The 16,310-nt window shown below is 58.6% G+C and overlaps 1 protein-coding gene across 4 annotated transcripts; it reads left to right on the plus strand.

Annotated features, from left to right (window-relative positions):
* The first annotated feature begins 409 nt into the window (after window positions 1-409).
* KCNH4 (potassium voltage-gated channel subfamily H member 4) lies at window positions 410-16,173 on the plus strand. Of its 4 annotated transcripts, none has more exons than XM_071450783.1 (16): window positions 410-813; window positions 3,157-3,390; window positions 4,253-4,384; window positions 4,496-4,638; window positions 5,511-5,754; window positions 6,795-6,952; window positions 7,888-8,095; window positions 8,481-8,675; window positions 9,704-9,903; window positions 11,057-11,306; window positions 11,782-11,996; window positions 12,745-12,792; window positions 13,737-14,098; window positions 14,201-14,301; window positions 15,437-15,534; window positions 15,602-16,173. In XM_071450783.1, exons 1-16 carry the CDS (start codon window positions 738-740, stop codon window positions 16,031-16,033), a joined length of 3,096 nt encoding a protein of 1,031 aa, XP_071306884.1. In that variant the 5' UTR covers window positions 410-737; the 3' UTR covers window positions 16,034-16,173. The 4 variants fall into 4 exon arrangements, with proteins under 4 accessions (XP_071306884.1, XP_071306886.1, XP_071306885.1 ...); XM_071450785.1 differs by having other exon boundaries at window positions 15,437-15,516; XM_071450784.1 differs by having other exon boundaries at window positions 15,440-15,534.
* Window positions 16,174-16,310: the final 137 nt, after the last annotated feature.

Consider the following 16,310-nt stretch of genomic DNA (forward strand, 5'->3'; position numbering starts at 1 on the left):
GCTCGGTGCGGGGACAGCTCGGTGTGAGGGCAGCTCGGTGTGAGGGCAGCTCGGTGCGGGGACAGCTCGGTGCGGGGGCAGCTCGGTGCGGGGACAGCTCGGTGTGAGGGCTGCTCCATGCGGGGACAGCTCGGTGCGGGGACAGCTCGGTGCGGGGGCAGCTCCATGCGGGGACAGCTCGGTGCGGGGGCAGATCGGTGTGAGGGCAGCTCGGTGCGGGGGCAGCTCGGTGCGGGGACAGCTCGGTGTGAGGGCAGCTCCATGCGGGGACAGCTCGGTGTGAGGGCTGCTCCATGCGGGGACAGATCGGTGTGAGGACAGCTCGGTGCGGGGGCAGCTCGGTGCCGGAGCGAGTTCCTTCCCCCGCGGGGCTGGGACTGGGCTCATGCAGAGCGTTATCCGCGGCGCTGCCCTGGTGTGTGCCCGTGTGCGGTACCAGGACAGAGTTTAACCGAGGTGCGGCGCCTCCCGCTCCTTCTGCAGCCCCCGTGAGCCCGACAGGACCGGGGGTGAGCGGCTCCCGTGGCCGGGCAGCTCCCGGGGCCTCCCGGTGCGGCGGCTCCCGAGCCCCCCCAGGCCAGCCCGCCGTGCCCGCGGGTGCCCGACGGTGCCGAGGCCCCTCCCGGTGCCGGGGCGGGGCGGGGGCGGGGCGGGAGCCCCGGGCGGGCCGGGATCAGCCCGCGGTGCTGCGGAGGGGCCGGGGGCGGCGGAGGCAGCCCGGCCGGTGGGGCGGGACGATGCCGGTGATGAAGGGGCTGCTGGCGCCGCAGAACACCTTCCTGGACACCATCGCCACCCGCTTCGATGGCACACGTAGGGCTGGGCTGGGACCGGGGAGGGGCCGTGGGGGGAAACCGGGTGGGGGAAGCCGGTGCTCGGTAGGAGACGGCGAACGGGACGGGGATCGCCCGGCCCCGCTGATCCGGTGTGCCACGGCCACCCACGCGCTGTACGGGACCGTCCCGTATTGGGCTCGGTGCTTCCGTACTCCCCGTGCCCGTGTCCCGGGCCGCCCCCGCTGCCGGTGCCGCTCGGTGTCGCCGCAGCCGCGCTCAGCACCAGGGACAGATCCCGGTGCCTGCGGGAGCACCGGAGAGGGCACGGTCGGTCTCAATAGACCCGGGCTGAGCCGGGATCCCCGGGCCCCTGTCCCGTGCCCGGGTGGTGCCGGTGTCCCCGGGCGCTGAGCTGCTCTCGGTGTCCATGTGCCGGGCCGGGATGGATTGAAGCCGGGATGGATTGAAGGTGGGATGGGTGATACCCAGGTACCACATGCCACCAGCACTGCTGGCACCATGAAGCCACCCAGGGATGGGCCGTGTTCATGACTGATCTCAGCTTCCCCTCTAAAACACCTGCAGCAGGTGTGTCCCGGGCCAGCTGCCTGCATGGCTGAGCATCTCCTCTCTTGCTGAGCATGATTGGCATGGAGATGGCACTGGGAGCCTGCAGCCACCTCGCAGGGCACTATCGAGGCACTTGGAGCACTCTGAGCATGTGTTTGCTGCCATGCTGAGATGCCTCCGAGCCTGGAGTGACACGGGGCAGCCCTGGGGGCACAGGGGGTCATTTCCCAGGGAAGCTGAAATTTGGGATGTTACCCTTGGGCTGCAATGTGTGAGAAATCTCTCTTCCCCAATCTGAGCTGTGCCTGGAGGTGACAGGGCAGAGCCACATGTGCCTCATGGTGGTGATCCCACTGTCCCTCCAGAGGGGCAGAGCTCATGGATCAGGCTCTCCAAGGGAAACTGCCTGCAACACCAGGACCAAAACCTTGGGAATTTGCCCCAGAGAGCCTGGCATTGCCTCCAGTGCCCTGGCAGTCCCCTGTCCAAGGCTGCCCAACCACATCTGCCAGGCACTTTTAAACAGTGCGGGGCTTTGCGGGTTTGATGTGCCTCTTATCGGCTTTATCTGCCATGGAGAGGGGTTTAGGGCAGTGATACTCCGTGGGGAGTTAACCCTGCCTGTCCCAGCAGCTGCAGCTCTGGGCCCTGGGGCACCCAACCAGGCACAGTGCCCACCGTGGCTGGGGTCTGCCAGCCTGCCAGGGCCGCATCCTCCAGCTCAGCCAGCCACTCCCAAATGCAAACCCTTGTTTTCTGTTCTAATAACACATCCTGGATATCACCATAATCCCGGCTTCCCAGAGCCAAAATCTGGCCTTAGTCACAGCTTCAGGCTATTTTTGCTTCTCCGAGCTAATCCTGGGCTGAGCTGTGCTGTGGTGGCCCCACGGCACCTCCATCAGCCAGGGCTGCCTGGGGTTGCCTCCCCTCCCTCCCACAGCCTCTTGCTGCCTTTGCCTGGCCCTGGCACCACTCTGCCCATGGTGTGCGGGTGCTGGCATCGCTGTGGGCTCATTTCTTCTGTGAGAGGGGCAGAGCACATCCACCTGATCCTGGCTGAGTGATACAAGGGTTCTGTGCTGGGCAGCACCAGAGACCAATTTGGGGCTGGGAATACCCTGTTTTGCCCGTGGTTCCACCACAGTCTGTGCCAGCTGCACAGCCTCTTCCTTAGCACCCTGCTAACATGAGCCCCTCTGTCCCACTGTGGGGCAGGGCTGGGGGGCAGAACAGCTCCTCTGTGACTGGGCAGGGCACAGGGCTGGCAGCACTTTGCTGTGGCTGGTGCCACCGCCCACCACCGGGCTGGGTGATGCTGGGGAGTCCCTGTGCTGCTGAGAGGATGAGGATGCTGCAGTTCATCCCTGGCTGATGGCGCCTGGGTGCTGGCCCTTGATGGTTTTTCTCCCACTCTCTCAGCTGGTTTCTCAGCACCCCACACCTCTGGGGATCTCAGCACCACAGCTGGGCACCCCTGGGCTGGGCACGCCCAGCTGGGAGCTGCTGCTCCCACTAAGCTCCCTGAGCCCTGGCAGAGTGGCAGATGGTGAGGGGGAGGCGTGAGCTGCCTCGCGTGGGCGATGGGGGCCAGGAGACAGATCCAGCCTCCTTCCCCTTCCACTACACGGGGCTGGGGTCCTGCCTGGGCTGGACAGGGGGTGAACAAGCTCTGGGAGCATCTGGGGACAACCAGCAGCCACATGGAGCTTTGGCTTCACCTCCCAGAGAGGGGCTGGGAGTGCTGGGCTGCTGTTTGTGCCCCCTGAGGTGGCCCCAAGGCCTTGGGGTCAGCTGTGTCTCCTTTCAGACAGCAACTTCATCCTGGCAAATGCTCAGGGCCGCTGTGGCTTCCCCATCGTGTACTGCTCCGATGGCTTCTGCGACCTCACCGGCTTCGCGCGCACCGAGGTCATGCAGAAGAACTGCAGCTGCCGCTTCCTCTGCGGGGCTGACACCAGCGAGCCCGCCCTGCAGGGCATTGAGAAGGCCCTGGACAGCAGGCAGGAGTACCAGACTGAGGTCTGCTTCTACAAAAAAAGTGGTGAGTGGCACATGGGGCTGGGTACTGGCCACAGCTCCAGCTGGGATTTGGCCCCATCGTGGTCTCGTGGTGTCTCGGTTTGGAAAGACAGGAGTCTGATAAGGAAGGCAGGAGCCTGCCCTGAAATGGAGAATGTGAACCCTCCCCACTCCTCTGAATTGCTATAAATTTTAAATTAAGGGGCTCTCAGGCAAAAAAAATATGGGAGCAGGAAATAACAGTTCTTTAATAGGGAAGAAAATAAAAGGATAAAATAAACAATGCAGTACACTAAAACAACACTGACAGAGACAGAACCCAGCCTGACACCCTGTGGGTCAGGGTGTTGGCAGCAGAACCATTGGAATTGTGGCTCAGCCCTCCTGCAGTGCCAGGGCTGGTTCTGCTGGAGCAGGGATCCTGGAGAAAGGTGCAGTCTCTGCCTCTGAAGATCCAGGGGAAGAAGAAGCAGCTGCTGCTCCTCTGGGAAATCCAGTGCAGAAGCTGTGCTGGTGTTCCAGAATCTCCAGATTATATCTGGGTAGGAATGCTTGGCTGGTGTTCTAGAATCTCCAGATTGTATCCAGGCAGGAATGCTTGGCTCCTCCCTCTGGGCTCACATCTGCCAATGGGATGCTGTAGTTCTTATCAGCCATTCAGGGACATTCCATAGCTGTTATCAGCAGTGTCCCCTCCCGAGGGAGGAGTGATTGTGATCACTCACAGAGAGAGATAAGGCAAACTGCCCACTTGACAAAAGACAGCTGCCATACAGCTGGTAATAGAACACACCTTGCCTTGCAATCTGGACCACATGGCCTGGGGGAAGCTGCTGAGCAGTGAGGGAGCTGCCCTGCCCTCACCAACTCTCTCCTGCACCCAGGAGCTGCCTTCTGGTGCCTGCTGGACATCATGCCCATCAAGAATGAAAAGGGGGAGGTGGTGCTCTTCCTCTTCTCCTTCAAGGACATCACAGAGAGCCGAGGCAGGAGCTGCCCTGGTGACAAGAAGGAGGGTGAGCCGTGGCTGTAGAATGGGAGCAGTGTGAGCAGTGGGCACGAGGCAAAGGGGCTCCCTGTTCCCTGGTGGGGAACAGCACTAACTCAGCATGCCTTGTCCACTGCAGAGAAGCAGAGGAGTGAGAAGCAGAGGAGCAAGAAGCCTGGGAGCTCTCACCTGAGGGCTGCACGGAGGCAGGGCCGGACCATGCTGCACCAGCTCAGCAGCCAGTTTGTCCGGAGGGACCGTGGAGAGATGAAAATCAACCGTGTAAGGAGCTGGGGGACCCTCAGTGCCTCCTGTGCTGGGGCTGTGGTGAGCTGGCAGTGCAGCAGCTCTCCTGAGAGCAGAGCCCAGCCTCACTGGGATGCTGTTCCCATGCACGTCTCTGCCTGGCCTGCCAAGTACTGAAATTCCCCCCAGCTCTGGCAGCCACGCTGTACCCAGGCTGCACTTGTGTTTGGTTGGCAGCAGGAGAACCCAGTGGGTGCCCAGAGCTGCTTGTTGAGACAGCAGAGCTGGCAGCTCTGGCAGAGCTGTGCCTCTCCTCATATATTCACTGTCAGGAAACCCCAGTGCTGGCTCTGAGCGCAGCCACACCGGCTCTGGGGAGTGCTGTTACCAGGGTGCCAGAGCTGTGGAGCTGCCAGGTGGAGTACAGTCCTGTGCCAGCCCCTTTGCACAGCTGCTGTGCCCAGTACAGGGCACCACCTGCAGTTGTGGGGCCAGAGAGGGGGTCTGAGAGCTGCTGGGTCCCAGAGCTGCTGAGCAGGCAAAGGGTAGCAGGGCACCAGTCTTGAATTTTGGGGATTTGGGTGGGATGGCCCTGGCACTGCCGTCACCTCTCCCCTCCTCTGCCCCAGCATGTGAATTCCATGTGCCTGAAACCATCTCCACCTGAGATGGTTCCAGGCAGCAGCTGGCATTGCCAGGGGATCACTGTTAATAACAATGACATTGCATTAATTGATGTGCTGCAATCAGGGGTTCTGTGCCCATCCCACAGTGCAGGAAAAGGGGGTCATCACCCTGGCATCAGGGGGTGCCAGCTGGCTGGCAGGACTCAGGGGAAGGGGTGGCTGTGGTGGCCTTCACCCCTTGTGTGGGATGACCCCTGTCCCACCCCACGTTTGCCCCTGCAGAACGTGTTTGAGAACAAGCCGTCCATGCCCGAGTACAAGGTGGCCTCGGTGCAGAAATCCCGCTTCATCCTGCTCCACTACAGCATCTTCAAGGCTCTCTGGGACTGGCTGATCCTGCTGGCCACCTTCTACGTGGCTATCACTGTCCCCTACAACGTCTGCTTCACGGGCACGGAGGACAGCCTGTCAGCTGCCCGCAGCACCATTGTCAGCGACATCGCCGTGGAGATGCTCTTCATCCTGGGTAGGTCTGAGCACTGATCCAGGGTACAGGACATGTGGGGCAGGGATCAGGGGTGATGGAGAGGTGTCTTGGTTTGGAAAGACAGGAGTCTGCTAAGGAAGGCAGGAACCTGCCCTGAAATGGAGAAAATTATTATTTTTTTTGAAAATTAATCCTCCCCCTCCGAATTGCTATAAATTTTAAATTAAGGGGGGCTCTCAGGCAAAAAAAATATGGGAGCAGGAAATAACAGTTCTTTAATAGGGAAGAAAATAAAAGGATGAAATAAACAATGCAGCAAACTAAAACAACACTGACAGAGTCAGAACCCAGCCTGACACCCTGTGGGTCAGGGTGTTGGCAGCAGAACCATTGGAATTGTGGCTCAGCCCTCCTGCAGTGCCAGGGCTGGTTCTGCTGGAGCAGGGATCCTGGAGAAAGGTGCAGTCTCTTCCTCTGAAGATCCAGGGGAAGAGGCAGCTGCTGCTCCTCTGGGAAATCCAGTGCAGAAGCTGTGCTGGTGTTCCAGAATCTCCAGATTATATCAGGGTAGGAATGCTTGGCTGGTGTTCCAGAATCTCCAGATTATATCCAGGTAGGAATGCTTGGCTGGTGTTCCAGAATCTCCAGATTATATCTGGGTAGGAGTGCTTGGCTGGTGTTCCAGAATCTCCAGATTATATCCAGGTAGGAATGCTTGGCTCCTCCCCCTGGGCTCACATCTCCCAATGGGATGCTGTAGTTCTTATCAGCCATGCAGGGACATTCAATAGCTGTTATCAGCAGGTGTCTCCCCAGGAGGGAGGAGTAATTGTGATCACTCAGAGAGAAATAAGGCAAACTGCCCAAAAGACAATTTTGACAAAGGACAGCTGCCATACAGCTGGTAATAGAACACATCTTGCCTTGCAATCTGGAACAAGAGGGGAGATGGGATTGCCGTGCTCCTGCTGTTGGCCCTGGGCCCACCAGAAGTGACACCAATGCTGGCTGTGGACACTGGCTTAGCTCTGCCAGCCACAGGAGGGGTGCTGAGGGCTGTTCCTGCTCTCCTGGGGCAGATATCATCCTCAACTTCCGGACAACATACGTCAGCCAGTCGGGCCAGGTTGTGTACGACCCTCGCTCCATCTGCATCCACTACGTGGCCACCTGGTTCTTTGTGGATCTGATTGCTGCTCTGCCCTTCGATCTGCTCTACATCTTCAACGTGACCGTGGTGAGTGCTGCTGGCACAAACACAGCCCTCGACAGCAAAGCTGCTGCCCACCTCCCTGCCCCTCTCCAACACCCACATCTCCTGGGGGTACTTGGTGCCCTGACACCCCACGACTATGGGAATAATTACCAATATAGCTGGATGGGACGTGCCTGGGCTTGTCTGGCCCTTGCTGCTTGACCAAAAGGCGGCAGCTGTGGTGATCTCACCCCAGAGACACCTTTGGCTGGCTGGATGCTGCAGCTGGGCACATGGGGACAAGTGATTTGGAGAATTGTTTACCCAGACATTCAGGAGCTCAGGTTTACCTCTGGCAGAGAAGCTTTAAGGCGACGGTGAAGGAAAGGAGTCGGTTCTGATGGAGGGTTTGGATCCAGAGCTTTATTCTGGCCCACAGGCCTCTGAATCCAGCACCAGCTCCAACAGAACTCCCTGAGCCCGTGGTTGCTGTTCCTTTGAACCCCGGGAGAGGGGCAGGGAAGGGGTAGGGAGCCACCGACCAGGTATGGGAGGGGGAAATCTCAAGGGACAAAGGACACCTGGATGGCCCAATGTCCCCCCAGGGGTAGAGGGCATCTTTTGAATTCTGCCAATCACTCGATGCCCTCTGGAATGCCAGGACTGCCAGACAGTGCTGGGAGGGGAAAGGAGAGGTGACTGACACACCTGGGGAAGGAATCTTCAGGGAGAAACCCGGGCTATCTGAGGCAAACCACGACATCACACCGCAACACACGACCCTGGCTGCCTGCTGGGTGTTGGGCATGGGGCTGCAGGGCTGGTTGGGATGAGCTGCCTCTGCCTTGCCCTGCTCCCCATCACCCTCCTGGCAGCTGTGGCATTCACAAAGGGTTCCTGCCCTAGGGGTGGTGTTGGGGTCCCTTTTCATCCCTGCCTGCAGCTACCCCAGGTTCCCCTCCCTGCCTGCCCCCCAGACCTCGCTGGTTCACCTGCTGAAGACGGTGCGGCTGCTGCGGCTGCTGCGGCTGCTGCAGAAGCTGGACCGCTACTCGCAGTACAGCGCCATGGTGCTGACCCTGCTCATGTCCATGTTTGCCCTGCTGGCCCACTGGATGGCCTGCATCTGGTACGTCATAGGCCGCCAGGAGCTGGAGAGCAACGACCCCCGCACCTGGGACATCGGTGAGTGAGGGCTGGGGGTCGCTCGGGGCACTGGGATCCCCCCTGTGCTGTGGGGCAGCAGAGCCAGGGGTGCAGCGCTCTCAGCTGGCTCCTGCAGTGCTAACCCCGGGCTGTGCTTGGCAGGCTGGCTGCACGAGCTGGGCAAGAGGTGTTCTTGGCCACTGGGATCCCCCCTGTACTATGGGGCAGCAGAGCCAGGGGTGCACACTCTCAGCTGGCCCCTGCAGTGCTAACCCCGGGCTGTGCTTGGCAGGCTGGCTGCCCAAACTGGGCAAGGGGTGTTCTTGGGGCACTGGGATCCCCCCTGTGCTGTGGGGCAGCAGAGCCAGGGGTGCAGCACTCTCAGCTGGCCCCTGCAGTGCTAACCCCGGGCTGTGCTTGGCAGGCTGGCTGCACGAGCTGGGCAAGAGGCTGGAGGCTCCCTACATCAACAATTCGCTGGGGGGCCCCTCCATCCGCAGCGCCTACATCGCCTCCCTCTACTTCACCCTCAGCAGCCTGACCAGCGTGGGCTTTGGGAATGTTTGTGCCAACACCGACACCGAGAAGATCTTCTCCATCTGCACCATGCTCATTGGGGGTGAGGCGGGCAGTGGGGCCGGGCAGGGCGCTCACCTGGGGCTGCCAGAGGGTTGTGTCCCTGGCAGGGCGCTGGGGGAGGTGGTGGGATTGTGAGAGAGACCTGAGAGACAGCCCTGGGCTGGGTTTGGGGAGCAGTCCCGCCACCATGCTGTGCCCACAGCTGCCCTGTATAGTTTTGCAGACACCCCCAAGGAGGGGAGAGAATGATGCATCTGACTCCATGGATATCAGAAGGCTAATTAATTTCTTTATTATACTATATTATTCTATATGATATTACACTATTACTACATTACACTATTACTATATTACACTATATTATACTATATTACACTATATTATTACTATATTACACTATATTCCTTCGAGGGGATGGAGGCAATGATGCATCTGACTCCATCTTATCAGAAGGCTAATGAATTACTTTATTATACTATATTATTCTATACTATATTACTGTACTATATTACACTATTACTATATTGCACTATATTATTACTATATTACACTATGTTACACTATATTACACTATGTTATTACTATTATAATTAATATAATTATTATATATATTACACTATATTCCCTCGAGGGGAGGGGGGGAATGATGCATCTGGATGGATATCAGAAGGCTAATGGATTACTTTATTATATTATATTATTCTATACTATATTACACTATGTTACATTACATCTAAACTGAACCTGCCAAGCACTCAACTCTGCACACAACTGCACATAAAACTCATGAATGTCAGTGACAGTCCTGACACACACACACACACACACCTGGCCCTGACAGGCCAGGGAAACAAAACACCATCACTGTGGGTAAACAATCTCCATATTGCATTCCACTTTGGCACAAACACAGGCAACACAGCAAACGATAAGAATTGTTTCTCCTTTCTCTGATGTTCAGAGAATGTGAAACCCAGAATAATATTCTCGGGAGGAATTTTGTGCCTTGCTTTTCTCCGTGAGGAGAAATGTGAGGAGCAATCAGGCTGCCCTCCCTCCCGCCCCCAGCGCTGATGCACGCCGTGGTGTTCGGCAATGTCACGGCCATCATCCAGCGCATGTACTCGCGCCGCTCGCTCTACCACACCCGCATGAAGGACCTCAAGGACTTCATCCGTGTCCACCACCTGCCCCAGCAGCTCAAGCAGAGGATGCTGGAGTACTTCCAGACCACCTGGTCGGTGAACAACGGCATTGATGCTAATGAGGTAGGAGGTGTTGGTGGGGCTTGGCCAGCATCCCTCCAGCCCTGACCTGTGCCTATCCAGGGAGCAGTGGGGCTGGCATAAACCCGACTGCCTGCTGGGCTGATCTTGCTCCTGAGCAGGCAGCACGGGCCAGATAACTCAATCCTTCCTGGGGACAGAGTGTCCGAGTACCCAGGCTGCTCGTAGCCATTGGCTACCTTAGCAAGCCCAAAGGATATCAGCTCTTTAGTGATTATCAGCTCTCTTAGGATTCCAGCTCTTTTCTTGCTAAGGCGCCTTGCAGGCTAGTTGGGAAGCAGATGTGAAAGAGGAGAAGAAACCGTCCTGGGGTTCCACAGTGATGGTTTTATTGAGGAGTCTGTGAAGGGTTCCAGTGACAGCTCTTCTTCTGCCGAATGGGCTAAAACAGCCCCTTTTTATAGGGTATAAAGGGATCCAAACTTGTCCAATAGTAGGGGTTAGAGGAAAGTGACCTGTGGGGTTGCAGAGACAAGCTGGGGTCCGAAAGGCGGAAGACAGGAGCTTATTTTGCTATTTCATCATAACTCAGCAATTCCTATCGTTAAGCCTCGGCCTTCCATGGGGCCATAGCCAGCTCGGAGCCTGCTACACTGGCAGGGCCAGCTCAGAGTGGTGCTGGAGGGACCAGCTCTGGGGCAAATTGCTGCCAGCACGGGGAGCAGGACAGGCATATGGAGCAGAAGCAGCTGATTACCACAGTGCCCACCTCTGCTGAGACACTGGGGCAGCTCAGCAGCAAAATTCCCCACTCTGGAGGGGAACCTGTCCCTTGGGGCTGCAGGAAAGCTGCTCCCTGCCCCTCGTGCCCACAGCCCTGGTGTCGCTATAGGACACGAAAGAACACAAGCGCACACCACTGTTCTCAAGGTGAAGAAAAAGGGAAGTTTATTTTCTGACTCTAACATTTATAGTTTTCCAAGAGTGACAGTTGATTGGAGGGTGACAGTGCCACCTCTCCAATGACACTGGACAAACTAACAATCTATTAACTTTTTCTTCTTCTGTAAAGGAATGCAAAACAACGAGTCATTTACAGAAAGTGTGTGAGAAAGCTTGCTGTAAGAATGTCAGCATCAGAAGGCTTAGAAAATTTTAAAAAACCAGAGTGACACCCCGGCTCCTCTGTCCCCAGCTGCTCCACGATTTCCCTGACGAGCTGCGTGCGGATGTGGCCATGCACCTCAACAAGGACATCCTGCAGCTGCCCATCTTCGAGACTGCCAGCCGGGGCTGCCTCCGCTCCCTGTCCCTGCACATCAAAACCTCCTTCTGTGCCCCGGGGGAGTACCTGCTGCGCCAGGGCGATGCCTTGCAGGCCAACTACTTCGTCTGCTCCGGCTCCCTGGAGGTGCTGAAGGACAACGTGGTGCTGGCCATCCTGGGTGAGGGCAGGTGGCATGGGCTCTGCCCCAGGGTGAGGGGTGAGGGCATGACCGTGTGCGTTCACAGGGGTCTGAGGATGAGGGAAGAGATGAGGATCTGACTCCATGTTTCAGAAGGCTTGATTTATTATTTTATGATATATATAATATTAAAACTATACTAAAAGAATAGATGAAAGGATTTCATCAGAAGGTTAGCTAAGAATAGAAAAAGAAAGAATGATAACAAAGGCTTGTGGCTCAGACTCTCTGTCTGAGCCAGCTCCCTGTGATTTGCCATTAATTAGAAACAACCAACATGGGCTAATCAAAGACCCACCTGTTGCATTCCACAGCAGCAGATAACCATTGTTCACATTTTGTTCCTGAGGCCTCTCAGCTTCTCAGGAGGAAAAAATCCTAAGGAAAGGATTTTTCATAAAAGATGTCTGTGTCAGTGAGGGGCTCGTGTCACTGAGCCCAGCCCCTCCTGCAGGCAAAGGGGATTTGATTGGAGCTGACCTGTGCAGAACGGACCAGGTGATCAAGACCAACGCGGATGTGAAGGCTCTGACCTACTGCGACCTTCAGCACATCGGCCTGCGGGGGCTCTGTGAGGTGCTGCAGCTCTACCCCGAGTATGCCAGCAAGTTCACAGCTGACATCCACCAGGACCTGACCTTCAACCTGCGCGAGGGCAGCGAGATGGAGGTGGGTGCGTGTCCCCCTGCTCTGCCCCTTGCTGTGCTCGCGGCCCTGGGGCTGGGCACGGCCGTGGAAGGGCAGTCTGTGCACTCAGGGTGCAAGGCTGGGGAAGGGGCTGCAGCTCTGCCACCCTGGCACGCAGGTATGTCCTGTCCTGGCTCTGTGCGACCCAGGGAAGTGGCAGAGAGAGCCTTTGCAGTGCAGGAGGATGAGGCAGATGGAAGGCCTGGAAATGGGGTTGGAGAGAACTGGACAGATAGCCAAGGCAAAGCCCCCTGGAGTGAAGCACACAGCTGGGTTTAGTCATGCTGATGGCTCCAGGGGGGATGTTCTGCTGCAGAAATGGCTCTGCTGCACTTTACCTCCCCCAGCTCTGTGAGAGAGGCTTGGAGCTCCTCTGGAGCATCTCCCTGGTACCCAGTTTCCCTCTGTGGTGGTGTGGGAGGGCTGTGCAGGGGCTGTGCTCCCCGTGTGCAGAGGCTGTGCAGGGGCTGTGCAGGGGCTGTGTAGGGGCTGTGCTCTCCGTGTGCAGGGGCTGTGCAGGGGCTGTGCAGGAGCTGTGATCCCCCTGTGCAGGAGCTGTGCAGGGGCCGTGCAGGGGCCATGCAGGGGCTGTGCAGGAGCTGTGCAGGGGCCGTGCAGGGGCCGTGCAGGGGCCGTGCAGGGGCCGTGCAGGGGCTGTGTAGGGGCCGTGCAGGGACTGTGCAGGGGCTCTCTCCTGCTGCTCAGCCGGCACCGTCTGCTCTCCCTGCAGGGGCTCTGCCGCTACTCCCGGTCCCCGAGGCTGCCGCAGGTGCCACAGGTTCGTCCCTCGCCGAGGCCGTGGGGGAGGATGGGGCAAGGGTGGCTGTGGCTGGGACCAGTCCTTATTGGAATATTACCAATATAGCCATCGGGATGTGCCTGAGCTTGTCTGGCCTTGCTGCTGAACCAAATAGCGGCACTGTGGTGTTTGACCCCACAGACACTTTTGGCTGGCTGGGTGTGTGGTGTTTCACCCCACAGACACTTTTGGCTGGCTGGGTGTGTGGTGTTTCACCCCAGGGACACTTTTGGCTGGCTGGGTGTGTGGTGTTTCACCCCAGGGACACTTTTGGCTGGCTGGGTGTGTGGTGTTTCACCCCAGAGACACTTTTGGCTGGCTGGGTGTGTGGTGTTTCACCCCAGGGACACTTTTGGCTGGCTGGGTGTGTGGTGTTTCACCTCAGGGACACTTTTGGCTGGCTGGGTGCTGCAGCTGGGTGCTTGGAGGCAAGTCCAGGCCTGCAGGAGCTCTGGTGGTGGTGGGATGGAGCTTCCCCCCATAACAGGGGCTGCTCCTTGGGGTTTACCTCTGGTGGAGAAGCTTTAAGGTGATGGTGAAGGAAAGGAGTTGGTTCTGATGGAGGGTTTGGATCCAGAGCTTTATTCTGGCCCTCAGGCCTCTGAATGCAGCACCAGCTCCAACAGAACTCCCTGAGCCTGTGGTTGCTATTCCTTTGAACCCTGGGGAGAGGGGCAGGGAAGGGGCAGGGAGCCACCAAGCAGGTACAAGGGACAAAGGACACCTGGATGGCCCAGTGTCCCTCCAGGGGTAGAGGGCATCTCTGAATCTGTCAATCACTCGAGGCCCTTCTGGAATGCCAGGACTGCCAGACAGTGCTGGGAGGGGAAAGGAGAGGTGACTGACACACCTGGCAGGGAATTATCAGGGGAGAGACCCTGAAATCACAACGCAACAAGTCCTGACCTCCTCCCCTCCTGCAGCCTCGTCCGGAGAGCGGCGCTGCCCCGGAGAAGCCCCTTCCCTCCATCGTGGAGGATGAGGAGGAGCCCGACGAGGTTTTCCAGCAGTCCCCTGCCAGCAGCTCCCGCCGCAAGCTGCTGCTGCCGGCTCTGAGCAGCTCGGTGCGGCGCGGTTCCCTGAGCAGCCTCCTGGGCGATGAGCTGTGCCAGGTCTCAGCCCTGCGGCACAGCTGTCCCTCCCCGGCCCGCGGCAGCCGCAGCCCCTCTCCGCAGTGCCGGAGGGACAGCCGGCTGCTGGAGAGGGGCGGCGGTGCGGGCAGGAGGCCGGCCAAGCTGCTCATCCCCTCCCTGCACTCGTACGGCCCGCCCGACCTCAGCCCCAGGTAGGCGGGGATGCGCGGGTGGGTTATCCCTGCCAGCCAGGCTGCCCAGGTGCTGGCACAGAGGGGGTGACACGGGGCAGCCCTCACCCCCTCCTGCTCCAGGGTCGTGGATGGCATTGAAGACAACGGGGGCACTTCGGAGTCACAAACCTTCTGCTTCAGCATGGAGCCACTGAGTGCGGCAAGGGACTCCCCCAGCTCAGGTACTGCCAGGAGTGTAGTAGGTTCATTTAACTCAGAGGCTCAAACTCTCTCCCTAGCTTAACTCAAACCATCCCCCATGACTAACTACCCTCTCTTAATCAACCTCATCACAGCCCTCTCCTGTGCCCTTCCAATCTGAATTGCAGCAGCCTTCCTCACGCTAGTAGAGCGCAAAATCTTCAGCTACATACAAGGCCAAAAGGGCCCAAATGGTGTTGGCCCTTTTGGGCTCCTACAGCCTCTAGCAGATGGAGTAAAACTATTTATCAAAGAGCCTATTTGACCATCAACATCCTCCCCAATCTTGTTTATCGCAACCTCAATACCAGCCTTGCTTCTAGCAATCTCAATCTGAACCCCACTGCCCCTTCCATTCTCCTTAGCAGACCTTAACCTAGGCCTACTCTTCCATGTCAAGCTTAGCAGGGCACTCCATCCTTCTCGGGTTGCTGTTGTTAATTGCTGCCCCAGGATGTGCAGGGTGTCTCTGCTTCGGCTGAAGAATGAGTCTGGACTCTTCAGTTTTCGGTCTTGAGGTTGTTTATTCATTCTTATCTATAAAATTTTCTTTCTGCCCAGCTGAGATCTGCTCAGCAGGGCAGCCACAGGCACTCTGACCACCCCTGAGGTGGTGTTGTCCCTCTACACCACAAACCATGTACAACATATCTACACTTAATTCCCAATACCTATCACCCATGCCAGACAGTGCACTTCTATCTAAACCAGTCCCAAAGTGCCAACATCACTGCAGAAAATGGAGAACAAGAAGAAGAAGAAAGGCTGGACACGCCCAAGTTTCTCCATCTTGTCCCCCTAACCTCCATACCAAAAATCCTAAAATCTACATTTTCACCATGTGATAATTTTATTATTATACTATTCAAACCTGTGTGACTTTCAGGTCCCCATACAAAGTTGGTAACCCGCTCCAGGGGTCAAAATCAAATCCCCAGGTGTTCTGGGCTGCGTGCCAGGGTCTCTGGTGGGGTCCTTGGCAACTCTGGACACCCAAAGGAATGCACTGAGTTCTGACACTTCCTATGATCAGGCTGAGCTTCCCTGCTGGGCAAGGCCAAAGTGCCAGCCCTAGGGGTTGGCACGGCATCCCACCTCTGTCTGCATCCTCCCCAGCAGGGACTGACCCCGGCGGCCCAGCCCTGGTGATGGAGGCAGAGCAGATAAAGCAGAACATCAGCAGGCTCAACCAGGAGGTGTGCTGGGGACCACAGGTGGGTGCATGTCCCCAAAAACCCCGCGGGCATCGGCCGCTGCTCACTGCCGTGTGTCCTCTTGCAGATCAACCACCTCAACCAGGAGGTTTCTCACCTCAGCCGGCAGCTGCAGAGCATGATGGAGCTGCTCAAGGCTCACCTGGGCACCCCGCACCCGCCTGCCTGTCCCTGCCGCCTGCCCGCCGCCGTCCCGGTCCCCGCCTCGCCGCCGGTGCCGCCCAGCTCGCTCAGCTCGCCCACCGGCAGCCCCCGGGCCAAGCGCTGCCCGGTCCGCAGCCGCTCTGCCCACGCCGCCGCCCTGCACCCCGGGCTGGGCACCGAGGGGCCGCGCCCGCCGCGAGGGGACGGCCCCGACCCCCGCCGGGGCTCGGACTCGCAGCCGCCGCCGCCGCCGCCGCTGCCGCCGCGCTCCGCCCGCTCCTTCCCCGGTTGCTCGGCCGGCGCTTGGTGTCGCGCCCGCCCGCAGCCGCGCTCCGGTTCCACCAGCTCGCACTGACCCCGGTGGGAGCCTCCCCGGGGATCCGTGCTCCCGGGGATCACCGGGGCTCTCCGCTCCGGGTGACCCTGCCCGGGGATCACCGGGGCTCTCCGCTCCGGGTGACACTGCCCGGGGATCACCGGGGCTCTCCGCTCCGGGTAACACTGCCCGGGGATCACCGGGGCTCTCCGCTTGCCGGGGGTCCGTGCTCCCGGGGATCACCGGGGCTCTCCGCTCCGGGGGAGCCTGCCCGGGGTCCGTGTCCCCGGGGGTTACCGGGGCTCTCCGCTCCGGG

This window comes from Agelaius tricolor, unplaced genomic scaffold (genome assembly GCF_023055355.1).
Source record: "Agelaius tricolor isolate 1412-34295 unplaced genomic scaffold, bAgeTri1.0.p SCAF_31, whole genome shotgun sequence".
Lineage (NCBI taxonomy): Eukaryota > Metazoa > Chordata > Aves > Passeriformes > Icteridae > Agelaius > Agelaius tricolor.